General features: G+C 54.1%; 1 protein-coding gene across 1 annotated transcript; it reads left to right on the top strand.

Annotated features, from left to right (window-relative positions):
* Positions 1-5,887: 5,887 nt before the first annotated feature.
* Positions 5,888-12,655, top strand: EAH_00020320 (CMCG kinase (incomplete catalytic triad), putative; the record flags this gene model as incomplete). Its single annotated transcript, XM_013397191.1, has 15 exons — positions 5,888-6,546; positions 6,787-6,934; positions 7,059-7,206; positions 7,381-7,659; positions 7,785-8,163; positions 8,379-8,744; positions 8,922-9,054; positions 9,242-9,382; positions 9,496-9,616; positions 9,749-9,926; positions 10,178-10,334; positions 10,516-10,619; positions 10,788-11,237; positions 11,351-11,865; positions 12,444-12,655. The coding sequence occupies 15 exons, from the start codon at positions 5,888-5,890 to the stop codon at positions 12,653-12,655; spliced, it is 3,990 nt and encodes a 1,329-aa protein (XP_013252645.1).
* Between the last annotated feature and the right edge of the window lie 3,468 nt (positions 12,656-16,123).

Here is a 16,123-nt window from a genome sequence, read left to right as displayed (position 1 = left end):
CGACGTTATGCGAAGCCTGACGTTCCTTCATCAGCCATCCAGCCAAACAGTCTAACCCACTCTCTGTTGTCGGACAAATATTCCCTGGTGAGTGACAACAGGTGTTCACACCGGCGAATATCTTGCAACCAATATTTGCACTCCACGCGTCCGAAGCAAACCATCTAGTTTTTACTGAAGATGAAAAAGCCACTCATCTGGCCCTGCATGGTACTGCTAGTGGAGAGCTCCGACCAACCCTCCAGCCAGCCGTTAGTAGAGAAACACCCACTTCCTGAACAAAGAGATTGCTAGCCCAATCTCATGCCTTCGAGATAGAGCCAGTCGTAGAACGCCAGCAGCCACAGTTGCGCTCTTCTACATGGCGTGATATGCACCGCTAGGTGCACCAAAACATCACCCAGCGGCTGTGCAGGCCCTTGTGTTTAAGCACCTCGAGTTGCAGGGCTCAGCGAACACATCCTTCATACGCACCTCCTTGGCTCACACATACAATGAGCATATCATGGAGACGCTAAGATGCACGTCAGGTGTTGCTACGTCGCACATCTTCAATGCACTCACAGAAAGGCAGACACACGGACAGGGAGTAACTGCCAACCCACGGGCGGCTTTTTCCCAATCCGATGTGGAATCAGAATCCCTGCCTTACGACTCAAGGTGGAAATCTCACTAAAGCGTGTTATATGCGGCGTCCACTACCAACTAAGCCATGCTGATGTTGTGCCGGGCCCTTATGCTTCCGAATAACAAGATCGCTCAACAGCCTTGACGGAATCTGTATGTACACAAACAGAACACGCACTGCCTGCTCGAAAAACGACGCACCTTCCTCTCCGTCGTCGTCAACTAAGACATGAATGAGCAGCATTCCCGCCTTGATCACTGCATGAGGCCCTCCTAGTGACGCACCGACCCAAATTTAGGCCCCCGTTTTCCGTGCGGCAAGAACCCCAAATCCACCGTTGGGAACCACCAACAATGAGCACAGCAAGGCAGGTGAGCCAGGCGCCGTTTACATCCGACCCAACGACGCACTAACTGAATCCACACTGGAAGCAGTAGCCCGCTCGTCGTCACTAGCGACTCTCTTGATGCGTTCATGCAGGATTTCTGTGTGTCGCTTCAGGCTTGGGCGAAACGAGCTTGCATGACAGGCAAATCACGGTAACGCACACAAGGTCGTATCCTCGAACCTTGGAACAAGGTGAAGGGAGACCACCAGCAGAGCATCTATTGAAATGTCCCGCCATTTATGCAAAGAGAGAAAACTTCATTCAGCTGTGGCATTAGGACGAACCCTTCACCACTTCCCGCTTAATCAACTCGATCTGCCCAATGCATGTCTGCAACGGAACTAATCCAACACGAATGGTCACGCTGCTCTCTAAGTGTGGCAGGCGAAATGCGATTTCGTGCAGCGAATGATAATGAGGGCGAAGTGGAATTTCAGGGTCCGCTGCGTAAAGATATGCAGGGGATCGTACTTTCAAGAGGGCATCATTTTTGGCGGTGACAAGGCTGCGAAAGACTGCGGCTAGTACCAGTGCGAGTAAAAAGAGCACAATCCGGTTCTTGCGGATGCCTCGGCTGTGAGTTTCCCCATCTCCTTCCGGTCCCCATGGCTGCTGAGCCGGAGCATCCGCTGGAACCACTTGAACGTCAGTATCTGCCGAAGTGGCGGGCCCTGCATTAGAAGCTGATGCCACCGCAGCTAGCAAGCTTATCAAAACAAGAAGCAAAAGTTTCGCCACCTGGAGTATTGAGCTGCTGACGCTGCATTGCCCAATGTCGGAAATCCGTCGATTGCTGCGAGCCATGGTGCCTCAGAAATCTTGTGTCTGCGGCCTCTACAGAATTATGCAATGCTAGAGTTTGCGGCAAGAAAGCAATGCATTATTCAGAATGAATATCAAATGTGCTGAAATCCACATGTACTTCAGAGGCCCCGCAGTGATCGGTCCGACTCCAGTCCGGGCTACCAGAGGGCCACTCTAATGGGAGCGCTTCTAGCTCAAGATCGTTTAGCTCTCCTTGGCGAAAACTATTGTTTTCCAACTTATTTTGTGGAGCGTGAGCAACTCTAGACTAACGAAGAGGGGTGTCAGGGGGATTTCGTGATGCATTCACGCTGTTAGGCAGCTTGCAGGAGTCCGTTGGCAGGGCAGGGTGTAGTAGAACTTTGCCCCGAATGCAGCATCCTTGGCAGCATTGGGCAGTGAAAATCTGTTTGATCATATCCTTTTACGCATTATTTGCTTCTTGCCGATGCTGCCGGCGAATGAACTATATTGGATCCGGCGCTAAATTTGAAGACACACCTTTGTGATACTATTTTCTCTACACCAAATTCCACCCAAGCTTCTTCGACCTGCAACTCTTTGTAGGTGGTTTTTTCACCAGTACACCTTGAGGGTTGTTTCTGCATACTTCTTTACGAGGGGGAGTTTTTGCCTCCTTGCGAATGATCCGAGGGTGGTTCCGTTCTATTGTAGCGATAGTCAGCAGCCTCATACTTTAGAGAGGCTTTCTTGTGAATTTAGAACCTGGTTTTTTCGTTCTGTGGGATAACTGATTGCGTGGACCCTGCGGCAGTGGATTGTGTTGGCGGTGGCGCAGAATTACCAGTGCTAACTGTGCTAACTAAATATCCGTGCATAGGTGTGCGTCAGTAGTGGCAAATATAGAAAAATGGCACTTTCAATGCGGAAATACCGCAAATGATCCGAAAAACCTTAGTTTAGCACCAAAGTATCCCTCATAGTCCTATCCCTGCACCTGCCGTCACACTTCAGAAATCCATCGTCCAGCGCAGAGCCTTGTCTATGCATTCTAGCCTCTTCCATACTACTAGTTGAAGATCCAACGCATCAAGACCTTCACGGAAACTTAGTTCCTGACCAGGTGCCTAAGCGCTCACCCTGTCGTACTCACCAATAGCTTCTTAATGTGCCCATTGCAAAGAAAAATTCAATATATATGCTATCATGGAACAAGCCTAGAAAGCCCTCCCCAAAGCCAGCTAGTTAAGATTTTGAGGTGTTCCTTGTTGTATCAATCAAAAGCAATTCCGTCTACCTCGTGAACGCCCTACCCATACCATGCAAGCATTCTATATGTACTCGCTTAACGACGCAATCGGCTCATGCAACCTCAAAACCTCAAAACACCATGAGGAATAACTCAACGTAGGCACGCCCCCTTCAACGCCTTTACATCTCCAACATTCATAATCCCCTTGGAGCGTCCACGCTTTCTTTGATCCATCATTGGTATCATTGACACCATATAAAAGGAGCAACCAACAACAACTGGCCCCTTCGCAGTGAAAAGCGTGCCACACCACAGGCGTGCAGAAAACCTAACAGGATTCTGCGTGGCCGCCCGGCAGACCCGGTTACGCTTAACGGTGCAGGTACACCTTGACAATAGAATACCCACAAACAACCGAACTAGTGGAAGCCAGAGCCAAACCCCTCGAAATGCGCTGCCCCTCAACAGCCTAATCTCTTCCACAGGCGCGCTGTTGTGCCACCAGTTTGAAAACTCGGCACGAGCGCCCAAGATTGCATGCAGCATACCGAATCAAGCACCAAGTAAAGAAGCCCGCTGCTTGGCAAAATGAAGATCGCAGTACCAAGGTGTGCTCCTTCGCCTCATGCGACAGTGGCTATATATAGCTTCTGGCTACAGAAGCAAGGGTTATGCAATTGCCGCAGCCCTCGACCAACGCTACCAGTAAAACACCTGGCATGATACCATAGGGCAAGGGGAGATAGTTAAAAACTGCAAAAAACCTGGCACCTGGGGAAGAGGTGTTATTCCTGTACATTGCATTGTCCGAGAGCAGCATCACAATGGCCCACGCGTGGCGTATCCGCGCCTGGCAATAAATCTGGTTGGTCTGTAAAAGCACTACCGTAGCGTAGCAGTGACAGGCGCACAAGCGGTTTCCACGGACAATGCAACACCTCCAATAGTGGAATGGTGCGACGCAGGCCACGCCATGCAGTTGAGCACTTCAGGCACTTCTACAGGGGCTTATAGACTGCAATGCAGCCACTTCCCCGGCATGCAATATCTCCAAAAGCACACCACAGGAAGCGCAACGCCTGCACGCCTCGCCGTAGCCCGCCACCCTCCTCGAGCCAGAAGCCCGCAGTATGTCAAGTGCAGCACTCTTTAACCCTTGCCAATCCACTTCAGACCCTATCCTCCAGCAGCCTCTTAAAACAGAATGACTCTCCAGAATTAGCAGCAGCAGCACAGCCAACCCCGCGGAAAGAGACACAGCCAGTACAACTTGGGGATGAGCAGTGACGCCCCCCCTTATGCAAGAATGATAAGAGCTAAGGCTGTCTAAGTTGTGCAGCGTCTATATTCAGGGCTAACAATGAAACAAAAAAGCATTTATTTTTCCTGAGAAGAAGGCCAGCGCCTGCGAAGGGTAATGTCGCTGGCTGTGACTGCTGCTGCAGCTGCTGGCACCCACCGCCAGCAGCAGCCGCTGCTGCGCGCCGCAGCAGGGGCTGCAGGACCAACACTAGCTGGAGCAGGACTAACTTAAATCCGGTTTCCGTGCTGTCTGCTTTACTGCTTGTGGCTTTAAACAGACTGCCGAGGCGCCGCCGCAGCAGCGAGTAGTGCTGCTGTCGCGCGGCAGCAGCAGCAGCCGGGCTGTGGCGCCACACCACACGGGTAGTTGCTGGCTCCGTGCAGTTCCAGACAAAGCAAGATCTGCATGTTTTGCGGTTTACAAACAACAGCAACAGCAGCAAGAGCAGCAAGAGCAGTAGCAGTTGCGGGAGGCCCTTGCGTCAGAGTTTCACGGAGGCCGCCGGCCCCTACGGAGGGGCGTTTTTAGGAGGTGCTGTTTCCAGCTGTACACCTCATTACTGCTTTACTTATTCCCTCTTCAGTGTCCCCTGTGTCCTCTGCTATTGCTGCAATAGCTGCTGCTTGTTCTTGCTGTGGCCTGGCCTACCGCCTGGGTCTTCGGAGGGCTTCATGTTCTGTCGAGTCTGCCTTCATGTTCTCTTTAGGCTGCATCTGTTTGTCGCTGCTGCTGGTTGACCCGTTGAGTAGACCTCCCATTCCTTCTCCTACTTAATGCTCTTTCTGTCAGAAGCAGCGGCTTCGTTCCTGCTTCACCAGCAAGCCAACCGCCTCGCGCAGCCTTGGCTTTCTGGTGCTTTAGGTCGGCGCTCACTGGCTGCCGCTGGACTTGCTGGCCTGATTTAGCGCATTTCGTGGATTGAGTTTCCATCGGACCTTCTGGACTGTACCGCAACAGGCGCAACAGCAGCGGCCGTAGCCGCAGCGACTTACCACTTTATGGTTGCGGGACGCTGCATTATGTTGGCAGAGCCGGTTGGGGGCTTGGGTATTTGCTTCAGCGTGTCCGACTGAGTTCTCCAGCTTGCATCTTAGCTGCAGTGGCGTGTGTCTTGTAACCGCAGCAGCCACTTCAGCTGGGAGAGCAATAGCAGCAGCAGAAGGCGTAGTGCATCTTCGGGCTCTTTATGCCTTGGGATCAGACGTTGCAGCCGTCTGCGTCTATTACTTTATACGGCGATAACAGGACTCCCACAGCATTGGCTGCAGCGGCGTTTGAACCGCTGGCCTCTTCTGCAGCTGCCGAGGTGAAGTATCAGCAGCGTTTTTTCCCGCGGGAACCGGGGCCGGAGCAGTGTGGCAGCAGCTGCTCTCTGGTATTTGCCAGTTGCGGCAGAGCTGAAGACTGAGTGGCCTTTGTGTCAGCTCATCTGGGCATTTCACTCTTCCCCAGCAGTGGGTGGAGCGAGCTATGTGCGCCAGAGAGTTAAGCAGAACACAGCAACGGCTTCTTGTGTAGCAGTGGAGTAGCACTGGCAGCAGCCTTCGGGGAATGGTACAGCCAGCAGCTGCAGCGGCTGCTGCAGCGGCAGATGGTGTTCCTGTTGCTGCTGCGGGGGCGGCTGCCGCGGGAGCAGGTTCACGGGAGCACAGCAGCAGCAGTGGGTGGACCGACACCGCGAGTGTAGATTCTGCTTCAAGTGCCGTGATGCCACCGAGGCGTAGTGGAAGTGCTGCAGACAAGAGAGGGTTCAGCGAGTCGCCGCCAGGGGCCTTATGGGCCTCGCCGGCGTATGAAGCTCGGGAGCCTGGTGAGGGAGCAGAAGGCCAGCTGGCTTCACCGTATTCCTCGCTGCAGCAGACGAGCAGCCGCAGCAGCAGCTGCAGCAGCCGCAGTAGCCGTAGCAGCTCGGGCGCCGGGTCTTCTGGGGTTCATGCGCGTGGTAGCCGCCACGGAGGAAGCAGCAGGTCTGGTGCCGTTGGTGCCGAAGGGGGTCCACGCGACTGTGAGGAGGGGGCTCCTGAAGGGGGGGATCCTTCTGCTGACAGCGACGTGTACTTCACAGAGAGCGACGATGAGGACCATCGGGAGTACAGAAGCGGCGGCTATCACCCCGTATCTGTGGGGGAGATTTACGCGAACAGGTACCGCATTGAGGCGAAACTCGGCTGGGGCCACTTCTCGACAGTCTGGCTCGCTACGGACCTCAAGTGAGAGTTGCTTGATACCCTGAACCCTGCCTGATCCCACCCCTCAAAAAGCAAGGGCAGCAGATGACGGCATGCTGTGGCACACAATAGGAGGGGCTGAAGTGGGCGCTAGTGTGGTTTCCTTTTATGGGCTTAGGGTCATGGCATCCCCGACCAGCCGTTGCTGCTGCTGAACTGAAGCGCGGTGCTTGGTGTGTAGGGTTGGGAGGCTGTGCTTTTTTGGGTCTGTTGCTACTGCAGGGCTGTTCCCCTCGAGTTTGTGGCGCTGAAGTTCCAAAAGAGTGCCCGGCACTATACGGAGGCGGCGGCAGACGAGGTGCAACTGCTGACCAAAGTCAAGGACGGCATGCGCCACCCCTGTTGGAGAGAAGCAGCCAAGTCTTTCTCGGTGAGCGTCTTGTGTTTAGGGTTTGGGTTTTTTTATCGTGGCGAGCCGCTGCTACCGCAACAACGGGAGTGTAATCTTCCTCTTCAAGTTCGTTAGCGTTATGGCTGTGCTGGTGCTTCTGCAGAGCGCGATCCGTGAGCGCCACGAGGCAGCGGGTATGCCGTATGAGCCTCCGCGGAAATTGCCGCTTCCTCCAGTGGTGTTGTTTAAGGAGCAGTTCCAGCACACGGGACCCAACGGCGAGCATATGTGTCTTGTCTTTGAAATGCTAGGTGAGGGAGGCGACCGTCCCCAATGTGACCAAACTGAACTGAAAAGAACGGTGACTCCCAAGCGGGTGTGTGGCTTCTGGCAGGATGGTGTAGGGCTGAAGGCACGAGACGAGAGGCGTGTGCGTAAGGGCTTAGGGTAGAGAGTGTATACCGTGTGTGGCTTCTACGCGTTAGGTCCGAATTTGTTGTCTCTGATAAAACGCTACAACTTCCGGGGTTTGCCGCTCCCTCTGGTGCGGCGCATAGCACACGACATTCTGCACGGACTGCACTATCTGCACGACGTTTGCGGTATTATCCACACGGATCTCAAGCCCGAAAACGTCTGCGTGTCGGCCTATCCGCTGCCGCCCCCCAACCCTCTGGTGGCTCCCGTGTCTTCGGGCCAGCAGCAGGAGCAGCAAGAGATGGAGGGTCTCACTGCAGAGATGCGAAAGAGACTCAGAAAGAAGAGTAAGCGTCGTGCTGTTTGACGAGGTTTTGCGTATTCTTGCTGCTCCGGATACCTCCCCTGTGCATTGCACGTTAGTCGTGCTGACTGTTTGCTTTTGCTGCGCTGCTGCTGCCGTGTGTGTCAGAAAAACGAAAGCAGCAGCGCCTCAAAAAGAAGGCAGCAGCTGCTGCTGCAGCAGCTGCTGCTGTGGGTGAAGAGGAAGCTGCCCAGTCCGAAGAGGAAGGGGAGGGGGAGGAGGAGGAAGAAGAGGGGGAGAAGCAGCAGCGGGAAGCAGCAGGGGCAGTGGAAACTGCTTCTGCGAGTGCAGCAGGCGCAGCTTCAGGCGCGGCAGTTGCTGCAACCGAAGCAGCCAGCAGCAGCAGCGCGGCACAGCAGCAGGAGGGAGGAACAGGAACAGTACGTGTCCCGTACGTAAAGCATTTGCTGAGGCCGAGCCGGTCGGACCCTTCACTGCTGACGTCTTACACGGACGAGATCCACGCGCTGCAGGGCTCTCTTCAGAAGTGAGCCGGCAGAAACCCGATCTCTTGAAAGCTAAGGCCTACGGTCTAAACCCTAGAGTTGCGTTACAGCCCTAAACCCGAGGGCTTTGGCTTGAAGAGTGCTTACAGCACTATGAGGGTCCGTGGGGTGTGTCGAACGGCTGCAGGAGGTAGCGGATGTTTAAGTGCTCATTGTTGATGCTGTCGGAAGTCTGTTGCGTGTGGGCGCTGTGCAGACACGTGTATAATTACGTGGGATACTCGCAGTATCAGCCGCAGTCGGCGTATTGCTGCCCTAAAACAGGCGGTAGGATTCTGTACTGGCTGCCTAAGGAGAGGCCTGAAGAGGAGGCCCTGCGAGAGGGGGGAGAGGAGGTGGAGGGAACGCGGAGCCGCCTACCGCTGCTGCACGACGAGTTGCTGCTGCATCCGGCAGCAGATAGGCTCTACAACCAACGAATGAAGGAGGTGGCGCGAACCAGTGACAAACGAGATGCCCATGGCCATCTGCTGTATGGCCCTTATATCAAACTCGAAAACGAAGAGCAGGCTGAGAAGGACATGACCGTTGTTCAGACTTCGGAAGGACCTATTTGCATCAAGTCAGCACAATATCATGCAGTTGCTGCCTCTCCTGTTGCTTTTTCGCACGGTGTTCTGTCGCTCTTGTCCGTGCCTGTCTGTCCGTGGCAATGCATAGCGTTGCGTGTTGTGCACCCGCGTTAATGGAGAGACCACCTTATCCTGTCTGTGGTTGTTTGCGCGTGCTGCGGCCACAGGCCTTTGCCCCCCAGTTCATTTGCATTTGAGCATCCAAATGCGGTGTACAAGTTGTGCGACTTGGGGAACGCGTGCTGGGCCCAGGAACACTTCACCGATGATATTCAGACTCGCCAGTACCGCTCGCCAGAGGTCCGCTTCCGTTGCGCCTTTGTATTTCGCTGCTCCACCTGAGTTGCCACTGCCGGGGAAGGTCCAGTCTGTTCAGTCTTCAGCCCTTAGACGCGGCCGGGTATCCGCTGCGCTTGCGCTTCCTCTTGCACTGATTACGAGCTGCTCTGGTTGTTGTGGCTGCTGTGGTGTTTTTTTTTGGCATTAGGTGATAATTCGCGCAGGATATGACTGCACGGCGGACGTGTGGAGTTTCGCCTGCATGGTGTTCGAGTTGGTGACGGGGGATTATCTTTTTGACCCGAAAAGCACCGGCGACTTCGACAGAGATGAGGACCATCTCGCTCTGGTGCGTCTTCGTTGTGTTTGGGGATGAGAGCACGTTTGCATGCACTTCAGTGTTTGGGCCATTCAAAATATGTTGTGCGCTGGGATGACTGGGGGATGTCTTTGTGCACGCAGATCATCGAACTTGTGGGGCCTATGACTTTGAATTTTGTCTCCCGCGGCCGTCACTCGCATGTAAGCGCAGCCGCCAAGGCCCTGCACATCGCACATGATAGATTTGGCGTGCAGTTGCGCGGCTGTAGGTTCTTTTGTCTTTTTGTGGTTGTTAGAATATAGGGTGTGTTGCTGAGCTTCTGGGATGTGACGTTATCAGTGGAACGTCGTTCGTTTAGGGTGTAGCCTCGGAAGATTTAGGGTGTTGCGTCAGAGGATTTACATGGGTCGGCACGGCGTAGGCTTAAGGCCTTCGGACTCAGTTTGCTTATGCTTTCAAGATGCGACTGGATGGGTTTGGTGTTTCAGCGCTTCTTCCGGGAACGCTCGACGGAGTTGCGACGAATCGACGACCTGCGGTTTTGGCCGCTTGTGGCGGTCCTTAGAGAAAAGTGAGTTTTGGATATGGGGTTCAAGGGGATCAGATTTAGAGTTGCTGAGGAGGCGGGCATGAATCGTCGGTGACAGCTGGTAGGGTGTGTAAACAGGTTCACCATATGCAGGTTACACAGGGTAGCCTGTGCTCAGATGTAGTGTTTCAGGAGTATTAGGTAGTGCGGTCGTTGCGCCTTGGTAGCCTTTGGGCGGCTCCCGCGGTTGCGTACTGTTTCATTCCTACTTTTTGCTTTTGGCGTTCGCGCAGATACCACATGGGAGAGGCGGAGGCTGTGGCGCTGTCTGACTTTTTGGTACCCATGTTGGCGCCCGACCCGCTGAAGCGCCAAGGGGCAAAACAGATGCTTGACCACCCGTGGCTGCGAATGCGTTCCCCGGAAGACGAGCTGGCCTACTGCGAGATGGTCAGTACACGCTTTATTCACACCACACGGGGCAAGGGTGGGGGCGAAGCTGCTGCTGGTGCTACTGTTACTACAGCCGCTGCTGTATGCAGAACGAGCTCCTGAGTAGAGCGCCTTCAGTTAAGGAGGAATATGGGTATTATGGGGAAGGCTTTAGGGTTTGCTGTCCTGGTTGCTGCAGCGCAACAACATGCACGTCTCCAGGCCAAACCTGGATGCGCCCCTCCTTTCTCTGTCTCCTGGGCACTCACCGGCCGATCTTGCAGTGGGACCCAATGCCTTGTGGTGGGTAACCTCCGCAGGAGTAACCACTAGCAACGGCGGCAGCACCTGTGGCTGCCTGCATGTTTAGTGCAGTGGTCCCCTTCAGTTTAGTCGCCGCGCTTTGCGCTAAAGCTGGGGTATAGTGTGCGTGCGCTGCTGCTGCTGCCTACGCTTTTGTTTTTGGTGCAGTACCCGTCGCCCTGAAGACGCTCATGGGTCCGCCCCTCCAGGAACTGCTGGTGCGGGGTGTATGTACAGCTCGGCCCCGGGATATGGCCCTTCGCCTCCCGTGATTGGGGTGTCGTCGCCCTACGCGCTACAGCAGCACCAACAGCAGTTGCAACAGCAGCAGCAGCTCCAGCAGTTGCAGCAGGAACAGCAGCATCTCTATGGCTCTGCTCCAGTGGTTCTACCCGCCGGTGGAAGCCCAGTTGACCCGAGCAGTGAGCTCTACACGCTGCAACGGCAACAGTTGCTGCAACAGCAGTTGCAACAACAGCAGCAGCTGCAGCATCTACAGCAGCAGCAGCAGTTGCAACATATGCAGCAGCAGCAGTTGCTTATCGAAGGACTGGGGCGTCATGTTGAGGGAGAAAGGAGCAAGACGACACAGTCTACTGTTGGCATCCTTGGCGTTGTGTAAGCTGCTTCTGCTCTGCTGCTGTTGCTGCATACGAGCGGCTTTGACTGTGTTGGGGAAACGCCTGGAGGGTTGCAGGATCGTGTACTTTGTTTGTCTTTTGATTGTTCAGCGGGGGGAACAATACAGGCTGCAGTAGCACGGCAGTGACAGCGGCAAGCAGCAGCAGTGGCAGAACAGGTGCAACTACAGCACCGGGAGCAGCAGCAGCGGCTGCTGCTGCCTCTGCTGCGAGGATGTTGATGGGCTACCAAGGAGCAAATGATCCTCAGTACTTTCGAGCAAGCAGAGACTGTTGGGATGGTCGGGGCGTTCCAGCCTTTCCACCCATTGGCAGCAACAGCAGCAACAGCAGCAGCAGCAGCGCTGGTAGTTTACGTCCGGAGACTGGCGGAGTGGAGTGGATGGTTCGCGGATTCCAAACTCCAGCGGTAGGTGCTGCGGGAGACGCTTCCCAACAACAGCAACCTCAGCAGCAGCAGCAGCAGCAGCTTCCTTCTACAAGTGGGAGCGCCTGCGGCTCCTCTGCCGACAAGCGGCCTGACGGCCTCCACCAAGGGAGTGGCGCGCGGGTCTCTGCAAACCCGGCGGAGACAGAAGCCCATGCTGTTACTGCGCCTGCAGGAGGTGAGGCGAGTTGGCTGGCCACGCACAGGTGGCTTCATGGAGAGCTTTCCGACTAGTCACTCATTCACACATCTGGGTAGCTTGTTAGGTAGTCAGCTGGTGCCTCAACTGGCTAGTTGAAATGCTGGATTTCACGTTCGCACTGAAATGGCGGGTGTGTAGAGGTGGAAGTTGTGAGTGGAGCGTTGTGCATTGGGCGAAAACATAAGGCCCAACAGACGCATCAAACCAAGCGACCAGCCGTGTGCCCCTGGCATGCAGGATGCAGAGGGCCGTTTCCCGCGTTGCGTGGGTCCGCCTGGGTGTGTCTTGCGTGTATGTGTCTACACTTATATGTGTAGATGCGCACATCTCTGTCTATGCCTATAGGGAGATTCATCGATCGGGGATGTATGTGCTTGTTTCCATACTGTTCGGCACATTCGTTCTGTTTCTTCGTTTCTTCTGGGCATAGGGATGGGGATCTAGTGGGTTTGGGTGCGGGGTTTTGGCTTTCCATGAGTAGTGTCCATATCTGGTGGTTCATATTTGGCCTTATGTTGCTGCTGCTGTGCTCCTGCTGCTCAACTGCCACGCAGATTGGGGAAGTGTAGGCGGGCCTGTGTCTTGGCTACCGGAAGCGGCCGTGATGCAGCAGCAGCAGCAGCAGCTCGAGCAGCAGCAGCAGATGCGGCAACACGCACAGGAGATGCAGGAGAGGAAGCAGGAGTTCTTGCGTCAGCAACAAGAGCTTAACAGAATGCTTAAGGGGGTGCAGCAGCTGCAGCATGGTTTATCAGGGAGCTCTTGAAGCAACACCAGGTGGAACAGTGAAAGCAAAAGGCGCTGAACCGTCCGACCGCCCCCCCCCCTCCAATGGCCTTAGTTGGCAGAAGACCAGAACTAGCGCTTTTCGTTGCATTGCGCATCAGCTGCAGCTGCAGCAGCTGGTACACCAGCAGCTGCCGCTCCAGCTGATGCAGCAGGTGCTGCTGCGTCAGCTGAGTGGAAACTGCAGGGCCTTTCTTCCCCAGCAGCATAGAGCAGCAACAGGGGAGCTCGAGGGCAATACGACCCTTGCAAGGCTTTTTCTCGTGCCAAATATCTACACCGCTGCAACGCTAACTGCAGCAGCAGCGGCACCAACAGGTGGGGCCGTCCGCAGCAGTTACAACAAAAGCTGTTTGGGAATACAGGATGCCCCGCAGCTGCTAAGGGGGCCTTGAATTTTGCGTGTGTGGCTACCACCGCTTCCTGTGGCAGAAGAGCAGCAGCAGTAGCAACAGGAGGCGGAGTACGGCACGTGCAAGAGATTATTTTGTCTCCTAATTGGAAATTAGCTGCTGCATCTGTTGAGCTGGGCTAAACAACATTTTCCGGGCTGTTGATTGTGTTGGGAACACAACCCCTTTGATTGCGTCAGCGTGAGCGGTGTGGCGCCGCAGCAGGAGGGAGTCCGGGGTGCGAACACCGCAGTCAAGTCGTACTGCTGGCGACGAGAAGCAAGTCAACGATACACCTGAAGGTGTTTGTAATAATTATTTATCTACGTGCCACCAGCTTGGCAACAGGTCTTAAGCGGGAAGCGTTGAAGCATTGCAGCAAAGGACGAACAGGAACGAACGCATCTTAGTCTTCGATTTGTTTCAAAAGAACTGAGTAGAAAGTATGGTTTTAGGAAGTTGGTCTGCAGTCGAAGGCGTTCGTAACCGTAGGCGCAATAATTGAATACGTAAAGGTAGTAGATTGGTGTAGTAGAAATGGCTGCAAGGGGATAGGAACTGGAAATAGTTACTTAGGGGGTATCCGTTGGGGCAGTCCAGCCCCACCCGCCCAGTGGCATTGTACGTGGTGGGAACAGGAACAGGAGGAGGCAATAGAATGCCCAATACTGTAGTATCTTGAGAAGATATTGTACAGGGCACGTGTATGATTTCCAACGCAGTACTTGGGCTAGAGCTCAGAGGCGAGCATGGAATCATGAACGACTGTTAACGGTGGGGGGTGACACCTAGGGCTGGGCTGCAGTTGAGGGCTGTGGTGCGCATCTCATATGCCGTTGCACACTTCCCTATGATCTCGAGAGTTTCGAGCCACGGACCCACCGAGAGGGAAGCGCATCCACTGCAGGCAGCCCGTTGGTGGGAAGGAATTAAAAGGGCGGCACCAAAATGTACGATACGGAGTGGGGACTAGTGCCTTTCCCTGTCTCCCAGAAAGGCATTACTGCCTTTATAATTGTAAATTGTAAGGATGGCATAGTGAAATGACCGTCATCAGTGCTGTGCTGTAGGCGTCATGCCAAAGGCTTGAATATGCGCAAAACAGGGCCGAACTGCTTAAGTGCTTGATATGAACATATGTTTGAGAAGCACGATTAGGCATTGATCGGGCAAGAAAATTTCAGGGTTTTACTTCGCGGTGAATGTAATTAGTTTTTGTTCGACAGCGATTGCCTATTCTGCTGACCAATGCCGCTCCTCCATTCGGGGCTTAGGAGTCCGTCGACGTCGTGCACAACATCACTACCACACACAGAAATTTTTGGGTCTAATAGAATAAGCACTGCCAACGTTGCCGGTACTGCCCGCGAAGCACAAAATTATTTACACCCCGTAGGTAACTTGGTAGTGGCATGCGCTCTGGTTAGGCTCATCAGCATCTGCTCACGACAGGCCAATGCCTCGCTGCTTTCTCCCGCTACTTCCACCTGTGATGTGGTCTCCTGCGCGCCCCCTGGGATGCGGGCGCGAAGTCGCGCGTTGAAGGCATACTGTGCATCTCTTTTCCAGCCTCGGGTTGTACGCTCTAGCATTTTTCACTGTATGTAACTATCCTGAGCGCGTTCTATCAGATGTCAGGTAGTTCAGTGTTTCTACGCTACGCTCGAACCTTTCCCACGAGCGGGACGAGGAGGCTTGCCGAGGAACGAGGCAGTCAAACACTGCTTCGGTGCGTTTCTGCTTGTTCTTGCGGACGAATGCCAACTATTTTAATGCTGGGAAATTAGAAACTTAGATTATTGTAAGGATAGAGCACCAGTCTAGTTTGCACTTGTAGGCGCTGCAGCATGGTCTGCACAAAGTTAGTACATGAGCTATTGCTTGGTCTTAGTAGGCAGCCTGACTGCAAACAGGAGTACAACAATTTTCTCCAGTCTTAGTGTAAACCGCAAGAGGGGATTTAGCTGCTCGTGTTGTCAAGCTGCCTTGTAGCGTTAGTTGCAACGATGTGCATTGCACCTTGTATCAGGCGGCCTCCCTTCAACAGTCCCAGGCAGTGAAGCAGCTGTACGAAGAATGTCGGGGGGGTTCTCCCGACGGAAGTCTGGAAGAGAGGCCAGTTACTTTTTCGTAGAATGACGCAACACTTGGCATGGTTAATCGGGACAGGTGTGATAAGTGAGCCCCATCCACTGCAGTGCGGTTTGGTGCATCGCAGTGACTAGTTATGAAGGTACTTTAAGAAATTACCTTGACATTTTTTTTGAAGACCGTTAACCGCGCTTTTCTCTTGTACCATGAATGCTTACTAGGATCTGCCCGCTGGTGGGGAGGCAATCAACGGTTGAAAGCCTTATCGCTTTTAGGCCAGACTAGTACCGCTATTCCATTCATCGAAAAGTGTCCGTAAATAGCGAACCCAATTCGTAAAGATTGCATCCACCACCGGCGGCAATGGAGGAATTCCTTGCTTCTCTGGAGTTGTATTTTAGTCTCCCAAATGCATCCGAAGGGCTACAGTTTCTACTGGCATCTAAAAGTACCAATTTTTCCAGAGCGCATCCGGAATATGGAAGCCCGGCGCGCACTACGATGTGAGTTGAGATTCCCTGGCCCGCGAGGGGACAGGCTGTGGTACACAAGGACCCTTGCTGTTCGCTCTCGGTTTGACCCTCAAGAACCGTTTTAGAGAACCAGCATTATGGTGGCTCGTCCATGTTGGAGATAGGTCGACGATGCTTGCCCAAAGACGGTTAATGGAATCCCCGAACTATCTCCCAAACCTCCCCACAAGGAGGCAACAACGTCCCTTGCAGAGGGTACAACGGTTGGAGACTGAACTCCTGGGCGCACGGGTAAAAACCCACGCGGGCCATGGAAAACGCGAATACTATGTAGTTGGCCAGGAGACTGAAGACCCGATTGGTGTACTGGGAATCAATTGTGCGAGCCATTTCAGCAGGAATATCTCTGAGCATTGGCTGACTCAGAGCCGACCACGAGAAGCGTTGGCGAGAGCAGAGAGCTGGAGATTAGCCGTATACAGCTACTCGTTG

The sequence above is a fragment of the Eimeria acervulina genome, genomic scaffold (genome assembly GCF_000499425.1).
Source record: "Eimeria acervulina Houghton genomic scaffold, Eah_scaff139, whole genome shotgun sequence".
Lineage (NCBI taxonomy): Eukaryota > Apicomplexa > Conoidasida > Eucoccidiorida > Eimeriidae > Eimeria > Eimeria acervulina.
Note: the sequence above shows the minus strand (reverse complement) of the source record. Positions and strands in the feature narration are given on the sequence as shown.